The sequence below is a fragment of the Saccoglossus kowalevskii genome, chromosome 3 (assembly GCF_978046115.1).
Source record: "Saccoglossus kowalevskii chromosome 3, keSacKowa6.1, whole genome shotgun sequence".
In the NCBI taxonomy this organism is placed as follows: Eukaryota; Metazoa; Hemichordata; class Enteropneusta; family Harrimaniidae; genus Saccoglossus; species Saccoglossus kowalevskii.
The window spans coordinates 25022725-25040933 of record NC_140643.1 but is presented as its reverse complement, the minus strand read 5'-3'; the positions used below and the strand labels follow the sequence as shown (position 1 = coordinate 25040933).

General features: G+C 34.3%; 1 protein-coding gene across 2 annotated transcripts in view; it reads right to left on the bottom strand.

Annotated features, from left to right (window-relative positions):
• LOC100369601 (N-acetylglucosamine-6-sulfatase-like) overlaps positions 1-18209 on the bottom strand; it is a 23278-nt gene extending 5069 nt beyond the window's left edge. The window contains exons 1-11 of one of the 2 annotated variants that reach the window (XM_085496963.1): positions 18059-18209; positions 17671-17730; positions 14788-14991; positions 8673-8738; positions 7935-8033; positions 5177-5347; positions 4381-4463; positions 4120-4238; positions 3730-3932; positions 2127-2246; positions 133-246 (exon numbers count right to left, since the gene is read on the bottom strand). In XM_085496963.1, coding sequence (XP_085353089.1) covers positions 133-246; positions 2127-2246; positions 3730-3932; positions 4120-4238; positions 4381-4463; positions 5177-5347; positions 7935-8033; positions 8673-8738; positions 14788-14991; positions 17671-17730; positions 18059-18202 — 1383 coding nt within the window. In that variant the 5' untranslated portion in view covers positions 18203-18209. Of the gene's footprint in view, positions 1-132; positions 247-1154; positions 1269-2126; positions 2247-3729; positions 3933-4119; positions 4239-4380; positions 4464-5176; positions 5348-7934; positions 8034-8672; positions 8739-14787; positions 14992-17670; positions 17731-18058 lie in introns of both variants that reach the window. The other variant, XM_002731644.4, reaches the window with a different exon arrangement.

Below are 18209 nucleotides of genomic sequence, written 5' to 3'. Positions count from 1 at the left end.
TACAAACTATAATTTATTCATACTACTTATTATAACTAAATCCCAATATTCAAAAGATGTGATGCACATAAGATAATAAAAAGAAATGAAGTAGTCATAAGTGGTGTTATACATCTTTGACTATATACTCACCTCACTGTCACTAAACTCACAATACATCATATTTACAGTATCATTCAGTGTTCGACGACATATGTATGTGTTGTTTATAGCATCTTCACATGAACAGTCTATGGGAGAACATGCCTAGATTAAGATACATATGATTCCTAAATTAATATATAATCAATCAATCAATCAATATCAATCCCAATCAATCAATACAAGTCTACTAATATAAATCAACCAATCAATTTACATCAATCATTCATTCAATCTCAATCAATCAATATAAGTCTACCAATATAAATCAACCAATCAATATATTTCAATCAATCAATCATATTCAATCAATACTAGATCTAGAAGCCAACACATCTCCACATTGCCAATACAGTTTTACCCTAATTTTGTATTATCTGGGAAAGAAGGGTAAATGTCTAAAACAGATCCAGGGTGAATAATAGAAATTTAAGTATGTTCAATACAGTTTTCTTTTCATGATCTGTGCACAATCCCTGCTAGTTCAAATATAAGCTCGTACAAAGGTGGGCACAAAGTCAATTAGAAGTAACTACGTTTTTTTTCAGAAAATTGTTTGAATATACTTGTCATATTAAAGTAAGGTTGTTACAGTTGCTACTTCAAGAACTCTTCCAAGTGACCGCGCGAAAGAGGGTTTTAATATACATAATTAGTGTGACGCAAACTATTATAACTTGAATACCATTTTAAAAAGGTTAATTTGTAGATAACATTCTTTACAAGTCTCACTATTAACCAGAGTTTCCAAAAAATGACAATGTTCTTAATACTTGAAAGGGTCATGTTTTATTTTTTCCTCTCATAGAGCCTGACCTGGCAGTACAGCTCTTTATCTTCTACAACTGGATTCTCAAATCTATAAATTTCACATAATCTCCTTTTTATGAGTGACAGCTAACTTACAGAAGCAACAATAAAATAAAAAAAAATATTTTCAAAACCCACCTCCCCTCAAAGACGCGATTACAGAAATGTCAGTGAGTTTCTTATTGAGAAGGTAATCAACTCACTTGCAGACCACCTGTGTTTTTACAAGGCGGGTATTTGCCATCAGGGGCATGTTCTCCATTATGTTCAACTAGAAAGTCTTGTCTCCATCGACTGCTAGCAGGTAAGTTGCTATGCTGCACACATACATGTATATGGATACAATACAATATAAGTAGCTGATATCACAGCAATGCTGCAGGCTTTATACAACCAATGATCAATCTTTTCACATATGTACTGTTATACAGTAGTGACATTAATAATATAATTTCTTTTGCTCATATTTTGGTATCAGATTGTGAATTAATACCAGATACAAATTACTGAAGTAACACCAAACTCAGATGATATGTTTACAAGTAAAAACAACCAAGATTTATTCATCAAGATTGCTCTGGATGTTATAAGATTACAACTGATACCTACTTTGTTCCAAAATATTGTTGAGTACCAGCAGACTTTGTCTACCAATATATTACACATGGAAATAATAAAATACGTCTAGACTTTAGTCAAAAGTCTGCAGTATTTTAAAATATTTGGAAAACAGCGTAGGTAATAAGTTCAATCCAGGGCAATCTCAATAACAAAATCTCAGTGTTTTTGACTGTAAAAAGATGGTAAATATACAAGGTTCAGATGTGCCACAAAATAAAAACCGCTAGTCATTATGTATGCCAAACTGAAACATTACAACCGAATGAACAATGACCCACCATAGTGTATTATTGCACATAGTGGAAAGTTGACCGTTGTGTATTGCCTGCACCGTAAAGTTTGCAAAATTGACTGATCAGGATCTGTAACCCATATTGACAAAAGTTTCCCTTGTCAACACTTTTGGAAATCACATCTTTTTCAGAGAAAAAAACAAAAACAAAATTTGTAAAATGCAGAATTTTGACTGGACTATTTATGCCATTCAACGGATTAAAATACAGTGCCTGGCAGTCAAGTTCACAAACGCAGTAAAGTAAAACAAACAAACTCACGCCAAGATCTTGTGTGTTTTTGCAGCTAGGAAAGAAACCTTGTGCCTCATGCTCACCGGTGTGTTCAACAAGGAAATCTTGCCTCCATCTAGAACTTTTTATACCCATATTAGAAGAATGCTAACAAGAAATGAAATGCAAATGAGGTCTGGGATCAACAATATGCAAGCTATCATTTGGTTATTACCACTGTGACATTTCCAGGTAAAGGTTGGTGTCGGCTTGTTTGAGACTCTTTCAAATTTGTCTTAAGATATCTTCTGCTAATTGTAGAGCAGTGTCACAGAGTATGGCTGGCAATTTTAACCATTTGAAAATATTAACTTTTCGCACGAGAATTTTGATACATTATTGTGCACATTTTTATGCATTTTTATTTTAATGAATATAAATTTTAAATGTTTGATTAAAATCTGAAAAAAAAATGTTGGGTTTTAAAAAAATGAGAAACGTGGACTTCAGCGAAACTGTTAATAAATGCCACATATGTGTGGAATAGTGCAATGGATCATTTTGTTTGAAAATTCAGTTTATAGAGTAAACTACGAAATAACAAGTTAAATAATAATAATCAACTTATAGCTTGCATATAGTAGTGGGATAGAGAGTGGTATAGTTGCAGATTGGTGCCATGTTACATTTAAACAGTCATGCTATTGTGCAGATATTTATTTAATTTTAAAGTGAAAGTCAACATTGTGTAAGCTTATTGTGTGCATGGCATTGCATTCTGAATATATAAGAAATAAAATAAGAACTGAAATGATGGTACTCCCATGTTGGAATGAGACACAACCCTTTAATGTCAATAAAGTGAGATGCATCATGGGAGTACCACAATGTACAATGTTTTTTAAAGGTAGTATAGCAATATAAATTCAGGATCAATGGTTATTTTTTTCAAAATGTTCTTTCAATTCTATATATTCAGGCTGACACATTAGCATTCACATTAGCTACCACCAGAGCTGCTTTGACTTCTTATTAAATTATATATACCGGTATTATATAATAGTGCAAAATCATTTTATATTTATATAAATATAATTTTCATTATCACAATTTATTTATACTGCAGTGACTTCATGAGGAACAGTTACAATAGTCCCTATATGACTGGATTCACTGATATGTGGCATTCCCTCACTCAAGGCATTCATTGCAATTGTTTAGTGTTCTACAAGGCTGGCAAAAAAGAACAAGTAGCCTGTGGGCTGATATAGTCCACTGTTTATGAATCATACTGAACCATCGAGGTTTGCCAAAAAATGCACAAATTAGATAGAAGTACATCAAAGATATCTAAAATTTTCACTAAAATGTGATAACTGAGGTTCCCAATATACCGGTAATCAATTGAAACATTAGGATTCTATGAATATCAAGTATTTTGTATACGCTGAACAAAACTGTGAGAAACAATGGGTGAAGAAATACCATCACCGTAAAAATTTGGCCATTCATGTCTCAATCTTCTGAAGGAAAGTGCAGACTATAAACTAGACTATTTTGTGAATTTGCGATGAAAAGAGGGATTTGGTGCTGAAAAGGTTAAATTACTAATAAAATCTGAGTATATAAATTATATTTAAATCAGACTCACCAACAATGTAATCAAAGACATACCATCAACATCAGAGGGTACTTCATGACCAGAAAGTTCGATAAACGTTGGAGCCAGGTCAATATTTAATACTGGTTCATCGATGACTTTGCCTGCTGGTATTCCTGGACCTCTTATTAGCAATGGAACCCGGATATCAAACTCGTATAGATGCCTTTTGTCACGTGGCATGGAAAACTGACCTGGTTAAGGAGATAACAGAAAAACTGGTTAGGTGTACACAAAACTTATTCAACATTTTCAAAATCGTTATGAAATTATTTATTATCAATCAATGTATATAACCAAGTTACGAAAAATATGAGATGTGGTACATATAAGTGTGTAATTAGTATGTCATGTTTGTTTTGTGTATAGGCAGTTTCTCACCTAAATGGTATCCATTGTCAGACGAGTATATTATGTATGTGTTGTTCAATAATTTCTTTTTGGACAGCGTGTTGATCACATTCTCCACCATGTCATCTACGGACAACAGTGTTCTCCACCTGGAAAACATACACACATTATTATCAAATAAAGGTGATGTCATCCACAAATGAACATGATAAGAAAATATACATAATCTGATCCATACACAGAAATACAATAACATATACAAGATGTAGTAGTTGTTAAAATTATACATACCGTTTTCTGAATATGTCATCAGTGTTTTCTACAGAGTCATTTTTCATGGGTGTAACTTGATGTCTTACCAACCAATGTTTATCCTACAAAAGTAAAACGTAACTGTTAGCCATATCACAGGTAACAATAGACGTGTCACTGGTAACAATAGACGTGTCACTGGTAACAATAGACGTGTCACTGGAAACAATAGACATGTTACACGTGAAGCATATAGTATGACACTCCCTGCTGGTATTTTTTCGAAGTGATTACTTTATGAGCTAAAGACATTTCGAAGGGTGTGTGAAAAATGTGTGAAAGTTAACAACTCTGTGTATTTGCTTATGACAGCAATAACCTATTTAAATGTATCAATTGATGTTTGTGTGATAAGTACATGTATAATGGTAGATTACATCAGGTAAATGATGTACGTTTCTTGTTGGTATATGGTATAATATCAAATACATGTACTAGACATTCATGTCTTATTATATATTATGACTGACACTTGTATGATACAAACTGCATGGAGCCAGTTTATTTGTATAGAATGTCATTAGTCAAGGCATTTCCGAAAAATTGCCTTGGAACAGAGTTTGATGTGCATCATGCACGAACCTATATTGTTCATTGGACAAACCAAGTCAAATAATGGTCAACATTTGGCCACATTGAATTGGATTATGACACAGCTGCATGTGTATATGTGCATGCATGGTGAGTAATTGGCCCGGGGAAATAAAACTAAAAACATAATTTGAAAAATGAGTCATTACACTGTATGAATAAAATCATTAAACAGAAGACTTACACTGCCGTGTTTGTTGTAACTTGCAGTCCTTGGTGCTCGTTTATTAGTGTAGTTCTTCATGAACTGAGGGGCCGAGTCAAAAGGTGCATGGCAGGCAGGGGTGGATAACATCATGAAGAATGGCTTGGAATTCTCATGCTGTATTGTCAGAAAATCCTGTGCCCTGTTGTTCTAGGAAAAGACAAATTTTTCGTATTATATCGGTAAATGCATGGTGTTTTGTTGAGTCACAATGATATAGTTATAGTTAAGGTTGTAGAAATATAACTACCGTAACCTAATATTGCACATTTGTAAAACATTATATTAAGTCAGCAAATACATCTTTACAAAAATAATGAAACATGAAAATTACTGTCAATCTGTTTCTTGAGAAAACAGTAATAATCGATTCAAAATATTGGCAATATTTTAATACGTGTAAGACATTAATATATCTTTTTATTTTTACCATATGTCACCTCATTGTAATATTAGTGTCTTAAATCTCCTAACTAATTTGAATTGGGAATGGTGGGAAAAGGGGCACAAATGATTCGTTCAATTTGAATTTGGATTGTTTTAAATGTAGCAAAACCTGGATACTAGAACAAGGCATTTGGTAGACACAAATAGTTTTGGGGACATCAAAACAAGCAGCCTGTCGGCTGAGACAGCTCCACTGTTAGCAATGCACATTTCAATTAAAGAACAGAAGATATCATTAGAAAATGAACAATATGTATATTATCAAAGCCACAGGACTTGCTGTTTTCAACAAGAATTCAAAAATATCACTTTTTACCAAAAATTTAAAAATCATTCACTAAAATTAGAGAATTAAAGATATCATCATGAAATGAACAAATCTGATAGAGGACCACATGTAATACCTCTATATGTAATATCAAAGCAATTGGACTTGCGGTTTTCAACAAGAAGTCGAAAATATCACTTTTTACCAAAAATGACAAAAATATTCACCAAAATTAGAGAATTAAAGATATCATCATGAAATGAACAAATCTAAGAGAAGTCTACCCAAGGTACATATACACCAAGTATCAAAGCATTCAGGCTTACACTTTTCAAGAAGAAGTCGAAAAAGTAAAACATTGACACGGACGCCGGACGACGACGGACAATCACTCATATGATAAGCTCCGCTCGACAAAGTCGACAGCGGAGCTAAAAATGGGGTCATAGGTTTATGAAGTTAACATTTGAAACTATTATAAACTAATTTTTTTTTTTAATTTGTTTAAAACTATTATTAAACAATATGAAGGAGAAAAGGAGATCTTAAGCCTGTTTCACATTTAGCATGCCTAAGGCAAGCCACTATTTAATTGTTTGTTACCTGTCTCTTTGGAATGCAGATTTGTTATATCAGTGTCCAACATGGCAAACCTCAAAGTGTTGTTTGTAGTAGTTTCCATCATCACAATAGCAATGTCTTAAGTCGTTTTTTAGTTCTCCCAACTAATTTGAATCGCGAATGGCGGCAAAAGGGACACAAATGATTGGTTCAATTTGAATTTGGATTGTTTTAAACTTTTGTCATGTTGAACAATACCTGGCCACAGTAACAAGACATTTTGTGGACACAAATAGTTTTGGGGACATGAAAAAAAAATTGCAAGACTTTCTTTCTGACACTATTATTGTAACAGTTGTTTCAACTTTCCTTTTACTTGTGCTGTCATTCTCTCCTTTTAAATATTCCCTGGATTGCAATCTTTTTGTGTGTAATGCTGTCTTTGGAAGTACCATTGGGAATTCTTTATTATATATATTATATATTATATATTATATATAACCTTTTCACCACCAGTTCCCTCTTTTCATCACAAATTCACAAAATAGTCCTGTTTATAGTCTGCACATTCCTTTCAAAGATTAGGACAAAAATAGCCAAATTTTTTGAGTAACAACTGAAAATTGACTCAAATTTTGTTGGTTCCAAAATTAGGATTCATTTCCAAAAATATATTGAAGACTGTAAGAAAAAAAAAATTGCACATAAAATTTGAGTGAGAAAGTCTGGTGGTGTTTGTCATTTTTTCCTCTTGTGAAGAGCTCTTGAAACTATGCAACAAAACTCATGAATCTAAGGCTGGCCTGAATATTTATGTTTGTATTTACACACAAAATTTAGTCAAGCCTATAATTTGGGTAAGCCTATTAAGGTCTGCCTTATTTCCAAATGAAACCACCTATATACTTAATATTTAATTTTTTAGTACATGACAAGATAATATTTCAATTTAAATGACTTAAATAATTATCATACTTTACATTGTATAGCATGTATGCAAATGTTGCACAATTTGAAATTAATAATAATCTGAATTGCCATGACTCATCAACAGTTAATAGCCAAACGAACCATGCTCAAATGCCATGTTGGCAGAGGAGAAGTAACTATATCATTATCAGATAGGAATTGTTTTGAGTGTAACTTCAGGGAAAATTATGATGTAGACAGTCACAACAATACTGTAAAGGGGGTAATTATTCACTGGGTTTTAATTTAGCTCATTTCGCTGACTGGAAAATGCGCTAAATTAATAAAACCCAGTGAATATGTAAAATGTAGAATAGAACACATTATCTAAATGACGAAACCGTGAATTTTAAAACCCATTGAATGTGCCTGAAATGGTAAATCAGTGAAATTTAAACCCAGTGAAAATTAGTCATTTTACAGTAATTGGGACAGACAGTTCCTGTTCATATACCTCTCTCTTTCATCTCATTCTGTACTTTGTATACTCACTATTAAGTCTGTTAAATAGTCTTTTTTGTAGTCATGGCCATGTGTTTCAGCTGTACCATTTACTGATAACTTGTAATTATAATACACAGAGTTATGCACCTAAAGAAAGTAACATTATTATTATTATAATATATGCATACACTGTTGTAGCTCTGTAACCTGTAGCAAATTATTTTAATAACATCAGATCATTTGATAGCAATAATAATGTAATAGTAACAAGCATTGATAATGCATAGTCCCTGTTTAGTATTAGCTGTGGTCGATGTAAATGTTCAGTACAAGTAACGTGTAGAAATGAAAGGTCAATGTTTTTTTAACACTAACACAGATTATAGATTGTGTTACTGTCAGTATTCTACCTACGTGGAAACTTTAAACTGAATTGGACTATATCTTTCAGAGGAAATAGCATTAAAGAAAAACACAGTCAGTCGGGTATTTTTGTTCAAGTATCTCCAAAAGAAATATGGGTTGCACTGTAACCCAATATGTAAGGTAATCATACAACTTCGTACAAACAGGGACTAATAAAGTCCATTGCTATACTGCAATGATCAGAGGAACTTTTTTCAAGAGTTTGCTAACTTTCCGTTGATTCTTTTTACACTTGCTGTAAAATCAAATCCAAATTTAAACATGACGAATATTTCTCCTTTTACATTGTATAAAGTAGAGAGACATTTAGGACATCAGGTAAGCAAAACCAAAAAAATATATTTTAAAATTGCAACTTACTAATCCATTCCACCAATCCCAGCCGGGAGGTATATGCTCAACACCACCAGCATCTTTATCACCATACTGAAAATATACAAAATGAAACATGCTCTGTCATTCTGAATAATCCATTAAATTATGATTAACAAAAAGTATGAGAGATATTGACAACTATAAATCTTTAATAAATCAAAATCAATTCATTCCATAATGACTATTCATCATGTCACCATAAGTTCGTGATGAAGCCTTATTTTTTAAGGTGAAACAATGAATTGAATTAAGGTAGCAGAATAGTTTTTTGGGCACTTTTCACATTTTTTTTTGAAAATCACACGAATAGCTCCCTAAGGCATGCTACATACATTGGTGGTTTTATTTTATTGAAAAAAAAATATCTTGTACAAGTAAACTGATTTTTTTCTTGTGTGCAAACAAATGGCCAAGTTTTTGTTTATCCAGTGTACACCCAACTAGTGCATCTCATTAATATGCATGGTTTACAAACATAACTGAACTGAGGGTAAATAGTTTTAAGTTGAGCCACTTTCTTTATTTGCTATTTACAAACAACTGATAAGATATATGTTTGTAGTTTACACACAGCTGATTAGATGTGATCACTGCTGCCTTTCTAGACAGGAAGTACAGCAAAGACAAAACAATCGCTTTTGAACAACAAATTTTGAATAAACAAAAAAGTACATGAATGTACCACTTCAATGTAATTATATGTTAACAGAATAAAAACTTGCAATAAATTTCTGTAATATTTTTTCTTGGCTTTGTCATTGAAAGGTGTATAACCACGGGGATACTTTCCTAGTCCAGAAGTAATGCAGTTACATTGGAGGAGGGGGCTCCCTTTTACAAAATATGGTTGCAAACAATAAAATACGGTCATCTGTGGTGGCTATGCATTGCATGAAAATTCTGGTAACAGGCCACAAACTACATGTAAAGGTTGATCAATGATAAGAATATGCTTGGACCTGGTTTATATAATCCATTTTTCAGAGGAGTTTTCACCAAGTAGGCATACTTGCATGCTTAGGTTTTTCTAAATTCGTAAATTATGTTACATGTAATAAATCTGTCTGATAAATACTTGGTTGTTTTATCTAATGTGCTCATGCGAACAAAATGCACGGCAACGAAATAGTAGCGTGACCCCCCCCCCCCCCCCCCCCCCCCCCCCCGAGTCTTGACATCGGATAGTGGGCCAGTGTTTCACGCAAGGCAAGGGTTGACTTTTTCGTACGACTTCGGTAAAAAATAAAAGTATCATCTAAAATCTAGGTAGTTTTTTTATTAAAGTTTGAAGATATTCATCTACAAGTATAAGACCGGAGGTTACTGCGACGGTAAAACTCTGTTTTGCGGGATTTGATTTTTAATAGCACAGGAAATGCTACATGCCGGCATACATCACTGGGTCACATTTTACAATTATTCTATTCACACCAATTAAAAAACAGGGCAGCTTCCTTCATTAATGTGCAAAATATGCAAAGAAGGAGAGGGTTGTCAGTAATTCTTTAGTTTAGTTGTCATTCACTAATTATGGACGAGATAGTAAGCACGCGAAAATTTCCAAGAAAAAGAAAGCAAGGAAGAAAGAAGAAAAACGTCAAAAGAATGATCACTCCTGTCAAAAAATATGTTGAAAGAGACGATGCTGGGTTCGTACAGAACGGATTTCCCCGTCGAAACCAGTGTCAGCCATGAAGTGGGCGAAGAAAGTTTTACCGTGACACTGAGAGTCCTGTTCAAAACGTTCGAGAGATGTCTGTATCTCGCAGGAAAATATTGTTACCTTCCGACGTAGAAGAAGAAAGTGAGAGTGAATGTCACGGCCGATCGTTTGAAGACGGCGAGATTCGACTCGTTGACATGTCACTGTTGAATGGCGCCCTAGAAAAAGAGATTTGTCAATTTTGCAAAGTAGGCAATATCTCAATAGTGGAGCGCAGGCGTCACGGTCTAGGCAGTCAGTTTGAATTTCTTTGCACGCAAGGAGATTGTATTCGATCGCAACTGAGCCAGCCAAGCTTCCCGTCATCCCGAAAGAAGGGGTCAGTTTTCGAAATAAATAGAAAGGCTGCCATTGGAATGCGAGCGACTGGAAAGGGACGGCGTGCTCTGGTGAAACTGTCAAGCTATTAGGGGTTACCTCAACCAGTAACGGGTACACCCTTTCGCCAGTATGTACAAGCTGCCTCCAGGAGACTTCGAAACTCGTGGCATCATGCTTGAACTAATAAGTTTACAAACACAACGGCCCAAAAATAAATACACTGTATTTGCAAACACTTCAACTGCCAAGTGTAGTGTCTGTATTGTTTGTTACTCGCAAACAGAACCGTCCACTTTGCATAATCCAAGCTTTAATGAATGACGTCCATAGCGTGAAAGAAAACGGCCAAAAAACAAAGTTTTTCACAGATATAAATGTCGGTTCATGATTTTTCCCGAAAACAACTTTCAAAGAATTTCATTTACAATTAGTCCATGTAAATTTTGCCCCTAAAACGGGAGTTAACGTTGATTGAAGTTTGAAATCATAAAAGTGCAGATTTCTCGGTGTTCGGTTTTTGGCAATTACCGTTGACCTAATTTTAAATGGCGTTTCAGTGAATAGCACTACGATGTCGCCGTTTAATTTTTCTTACTCTTGGATATGTTGGCTTCATATCCGTATTTGCATATTTGCAAAATTCTATTACGTTTTTTCATAAACCTCGTGCAAACCACCGGTATACTCTAACTTTAAAGCGAACCTAAATGCGGCCTTAATTTATAGTTGTGTATATTCTAAACTGTATTCGAAATAATATTGCAGTGGTTTAATTTTGTTTTAATTATAACTGTAGCTTGGATAAGCATTTGAAGTGCTTGCCATGGAGGCCATTCATGGAGGGGAATAATTAACGAACGAACATATTTAACATCCGGGTACTTTTCAAAGCTATGACGTTTTAGTATCTGATCGCATTCGTATACGCCATTGTACATAGCCGTTCACGCTGCCAAGCATTGTGTACTATTAGTATAAACTCAACTTTTATATGCACAATGTGCTTTTTAAAACTTGGGTTAGAGCCTTATGCGTTTGAACCACAGTATTCTGAGAGTGAAAGCCCAATTGCGTTAAAGTACCGTACTTCCCCGATCGTAAGCCCCTCCCGAGTATGAAGCTCATCCCTATGTTTTTACTTGGTATTTATCGAGTTGAGGGCATTCACGATTATAAGCCCAGAGTGTTTTTACTGGGCGTCGACGATATTCTTTAAAATATGCGTGTAAAAGGTGTGTTTCATTTCATAATAATTGTGATTGGCATGTTAGTTTGGTTCATGCTTTTAGTTTTATGAGAAAACTCGCATTAATTTCAAGTTCAGAGTGCATGGCGAACATACACAACGTGATTCGCATCGTTTCTATTCTGTCATTTACTCAGGATGAACATCAATGTTGCAATTCTGGAGTAATCCATATTTCTTTGAGTAGTAGCCTTCGAAAAGCCAAAAATGTGATCGTCAAGGCGTGTACCTGGATATTGGGCATGGTTTACTTTGAGACTATCATGAAAGGCCTAGGGTTTGAACGATGAGACATGTTGGCGACCGAGAAAGGTGTTTAAATTCTTCCTCCACACTCAGTTTACCCACGGTTACTATTAACCGTCGTTTATATTTCGGAAATTGCGAATTGCCAGTTTTTAGGGAAAAAAATCATCGTTTTTTCGTTGCAATCAGTGCTACAGATCGCATTTTAACATTGCGGTAATTCACTTCCGCATTGCGCTAAAAAAATCATCGTCAATAATCGGAAAATTTCATCATTACGACACATCATTTTGATTGGTTAATGAAAGACATGACCTGTTATGTCAAAGGAAGTTGTTCCAGGTCAAATCGTGCTGAAAAACCTCATGGTGGAAAATTGTTTTGCGTTGAGAGTTTGCGTACGATCGAAAACATACCAAAACGAAGATAATGATAAACGCCTTCGTCCACCGTTTCCTCACAGACCCACCCATTATTTCACCGTAAATTCAGACGGTATGTAAATCATATTGTAATAAAATGTGTGTGTTTTTTATGAACATGTTTGTTTCTTCATTGTAAGTATCGTTCAAATCAATGACGCATTTTTTTTCAAAAATAAGTATTATTTTCCCGAGCCCGGCGTGGTGAACGAATATTTTTTTTGGATAATTTTTCGTTGTTTGCAAGATGGTTACAGTGTTTAACCCCAAAAAGAAAATCATTTTTTCTGAGTTGGTCTTCGAGTACAAGCTCATCCCTTACTTTTCCTTTACGTGTTCATGCCTCCGGGCTTATGATCAGGGAAGTACGGTATACTGTGACGATTCAGATCAGTCCAGTGTGAGTGATGAGAGTATATCGTCGACGATGCCCCTTGTTCGGATGAAAGTTTTATTTCAAATTACACGGAAGTCTGTGAACAATCTGCTTGGTGTTCCTGTGACACTTGTCCCATGATTTGCCAGTGCAGCCCCGTGAATACATGGACGAAAATGTTTCCACCACCACCCTACGAACTCAAGATAGCAAACTCCAGCATCCAGACTTTGAATAATTTGCACGCCGCACAGTGCAGTACTGGAAACAGCATTTATTAGATAGACAAAAAACAAAACAAAATGCCTGTCTCGATCAATGGCACATCCATAATGTTTGTATGTTGATACGCTTGTAAATAACATTAACGTAAAAGTCGAAACAACCTAAACTAGAAGTCAATTCACCAGTCCAGCCAGCTATGGCTCCCTAAGTTGCTTATATTTAATCAGATACTATTTCGTCATCATGCTTTGTTACCTTACCTGTTTATTCCTCATGAGGGCGTTTTTTTATGGCAAGATGGCGCAAACGGAAGTCCTTCGCAGGTTTATGATTTCTCATATTTAAATCATCATAACTCTGAAGATAATCATTTTTTTAAATTTTTTTTTAAAATTTATTATCAATATACATAACTTGATAAATACAAACACCAAAATAGGCTCTATTTAGTTCCCCTTTAACACCAAAAAACGTGCTTGAAATTTGTGATTTTCAGAAAGAAAAAAAAACTTAATGCAAAAAATAGAAATACGGATTTAAACTTCATGACCTTTGCTTCAAAACAGTGTAAAGTTTTTGATCGCATGAATGACTGTAGAGATGACAATTAAAATTTTATTCACGTTAGTTAAATTATCAGCCCCGCTGATTTTCAGAATCACGTGACGCTAAAACAAACAAAATGTTCACAAAATATTAATAGTAGGAAAATACAAGTCAAGAGCTTTCTAAACATATATAGATTGTATGGTTTCTTGTAAAATTTATTCCGATTATAGGTGTTTACATTTTTCATGCAAAAAAACTATCCTGCTACCTTAAATGTTATCAAGCTTTCAAAAAGAGATAACCAGCTGTAGCAGAGTGAACTTATTATTTATCGATTCCAAAATCAATTCAGATTTATCTAATAGTTTTAAAATCTAAGCTTGATAACCCAATGATCAGTTGGTCAAAATGACCACCTATAGGAACATTGAATAAATTAGTTTTATTAGTGGTTAGTGATTTGTTGAGACCATCTATACTTCAATTTTTCTTCTTATTTGAAAACAAAACAAAACTACATTAAATATACCTATTTATAAAAGCAAAGTTTAAAGGAGATAAACTTGACACCACCAAATCTACAAGTTTCATGTCCATCACAATCAACAGAATATTTTGTTTTCTGTAATTAATTTTTTCTAATGATAAAATAAAATTTCATAAAATCATGTATGATTTTAATACAAAAAAGTTTAGATATAAATTTCTAATGCAGTTGAAAACAACCAATCACAATGCATTAACAGATGCAGGGTAAATCAGTCAATGAATAAGGAAGCCTGCAAAGACTCACAGATAAATAGGCATTGCAAAATGGATTCTATAGCCAATGAATTTTATGGATTTGAATGAAGCGTTTTTCAAGGTTAAATATTTATAAATTTCTTCAAAAAAAAGCATTCATGAAATTCACTTTACAAATGCATATTGAGAATATGATTAAAATACTGATAAGATTCTTGGGAATATTTTTTTTATATTTCTTTTCTTACCTGATTCAAATATTTACCAGCAAAAAAGGTGTTATAGCCCATTTGTTTTACATAAGTGATGAACGCACTTTTCTCCGCACCATTTTGCCAGAGTGGACTGCTGCAGTTACCAGATATGGAGTTATTGAGAGCTCCATGGTTGTGTACATAGTTACCAGTAAGTATACTGGATCGGCTTGGACAGCATAATGGATTGGTGGTGAACTGAAACAAAGTGGAAACAAATCGTAGTTCAGATTTAGAGCTTCAATTCACAACTTGTTACAAGCCGAACACGAAAACCACTGTGTATAAATAAAACAATGAGCTCATCACCACTGGTGTAATTATTTAGTTACACAACAACATCGAAAATAGAGAATATGAAATGGTAGTTACTGTAATATGAACATTCACCATGAAATTTCAACTTTTGAAACTGTATTCTACATTTGAGACTCAGTGACTGGGCTTCATGCCGTCTACTTATATGTTAGTTTAAAAATGCACTAGATAACATGAACCACACTCGCGGCATTCAATTTTGTAAAACTGTGACTCAAAGATTTCTGGCTAGTATAAACACATGCAACACATGTTGTATATTGTAAACGCTTAATTTTCAAGGAATTTGCTGGCATTCATAAGAAGATAACAATTTGAAAAAGTCACTGACTTTCCATATTGTAAGACTCCAGACAAATTTCAATGTGTCCAATTTTCACTTACAAAATTTGTGAAAGTTTGTTTCTCTCTAACTCAAAGTGGTTAACAGTGATATACCATCAACCAAGCACTTCAAAAACTAAGCTTTGGGTGATCTCAAGTATATGAATTAAGCCTCAGACAACTATTATTTAAACTCAGCACAGAGACAACAAGTACTTCACTACCATCGATCTATGTACAAACTAATAAAGTTGAATAAAATTGAAGTTGGCACTCCTCAATGTCAAATCCATCACCAAATGTAGCACAGTAGATTTGGCTGATCTTTTGAATTCAATATTAATAATTTTTGTGGTAAGATTTTGACAGTCGTTGTAGTGTCGTGACCTTTAACCTTGTATACTTATGAGCATGACGTAATCTTGTAAGATCTGTACATGCGCAGACATGTATGTTAGACAAACATCAGCGCAACACTTAAGCTTTGGAATAAAACATTCTGTTTGTTATGCTAAGGACTGTAGCCGTGTCTTGCAATAACAGTACAGTGGTGATAGTGTCTGGTACAAATTAATTTTTATGAAGGGGTGCAGGATTCTGAAACAGACGAAATGAGGAGAGCAGACACGCAAACAAATTTTTTTTATGATTCCTACATATACGTAGAATGTATTTTACGTAAGAGAGGTAGAAAATGTGATACAAAAAAATCTAGTAAGGTCCCTGTCATCCCCTAAAATAAATAGCATGCCCCAAGAAACAGCGTTCATCATACATTCTGGTAAACATTGGGGAGAGAACTATCAGGTAATGTAAATCAATGGATCTTAATGTTTTACACTACAATCAAGTCAGTTATTATCTGTGTCAACTTTCTATTGCATAACAATTCAAGATATCTGATATCTATCAATGCCATATTAGATGCACAATTGTTGTGATCAACTTAAAGATTGTGAAACTGAAAACATGACCTTCTAACACTTTGATCCAGTAAATTTGGTATAACCTGATTTGAAACTAAATATAAATAAGCCAGGAGTCACTGACTTCGCCACTAGTCATAACATTCTTCAAACAACATAAAGACATTGCGGTCAGCGTTGACTCGTTGACACTCCCACCTTAATTCAATTACCAAACCGTTTGTCTAGAATCATTCATAATAATGGGATCATATGGATGCCCAAGTTGTGTACAATGTACAAAATTCTGCCAAATGTACATGTACCTACAAATAAAATATTAAATGAATTACATGTATGCAGGTAGTTTTCAATAAGAAGTTGAAAATATAATTTTTCAAGTCTATTTACCGTACAACACCTTCATGACTGCTTGACAACTCTAATTAGTTTATTAGTGTGCATGCAAGTCATAGTCAAGCATTGACTGGAACACAGGTACTCACTACCACCTGTGTGTAAATCTATTGTTTGTGACATTAAAATAATCTATTTTGACCAGCTCATAAGCATCTGCAATCATACAAACGCCTCACTAATGTATGTGACGGAGTGCTCAAAGAATAGGGAAATTTTTCATTATGAAATCTTCATGCATTGCCATAAAAACATCAAATTGCAGAAATTCCAAGCATTAAATATTAAACGGTTTACAGTAAGGACAAACCAAGGTCTATACTGATTTATTCACCCCTGGACAGAATCTGAGCACATAACAAATAATGCATCAATTTTTGAGTCACAGCTGTCACTACATGTTATTGTGTTTATCCAAGGATACATTGTCACTTATGGTACACAAGTCAGCCACACTATGAATCATCATAACACAAAGTGTTTACTAATATCACAGATTTATAGGAATAAGGGTATGTACCATTAGCTTTCATAACCATATACTGTTATATCACGGTTACTAGATATTACTTCTAGTAACCGTGGTTATACATGATGAAGATCTCATGAGAAGCAAACGCTCACATTTGCAAATATTTGAAAGCACTCGTCTTCGGTCCATGTAACTGTCATTACTAGAAAGCACAAAAATCAGAAAGTATGTCCATCTGTGGCACATAAATAAATAAAGCTGCAAGGAATTTCAACCTATTTTCTTTTGATAGTGTGATGAATACATTTCGCACTTGATACAGGCTTGAAGGTGACTGAGAAATAAGTATAAAACAGTGGCTGCTAGCATAGTAGGAACTACATTTTGTACGACCATGCCAACGTTTCAAGATATTAACTGTATTTTCTGTATTATACTTACCATGTTGGTGAAAGTTATCCCTGCACTACCAATTAACTTCTTTACTTTTGTCATTGGAGTCTGTGAAATTAAAAAGCAATAGAAATTTAATTAAAACTTGCACTACAGATACGCCCCCCCCCCTTCCCCTTGACTACGTGATCCCGGTGGAACGATCGACGAAGAGTATCATATTAAATGACGACTTCAAAGATTTCCTGGGAAAAAAAGCATTAATGTACACAACCTGTGGATTAGATAGGTGTAGATCATATACAGATTTAAAAAAAAACACCAGTGTATAGCAACAGAAAGTTCACTAATAACTTCCATTCATACTTAACCCTGATCGAGTCACTCAGACAGAAGGTCGACATTATAAGACGGGCAGACGCAAATTTTCACCTACCATGCCACCGAGTACAACATCTTGGTCATCGGTGAGAATAAATACAATGTTAGGCTTTTTTGGTGTTGCACAACAACTACAATATAATAGGAACAACACAGCGAGGAGCCTCGACATGTTCATGATGCCTGATGTGTCTACCATTGCTGTG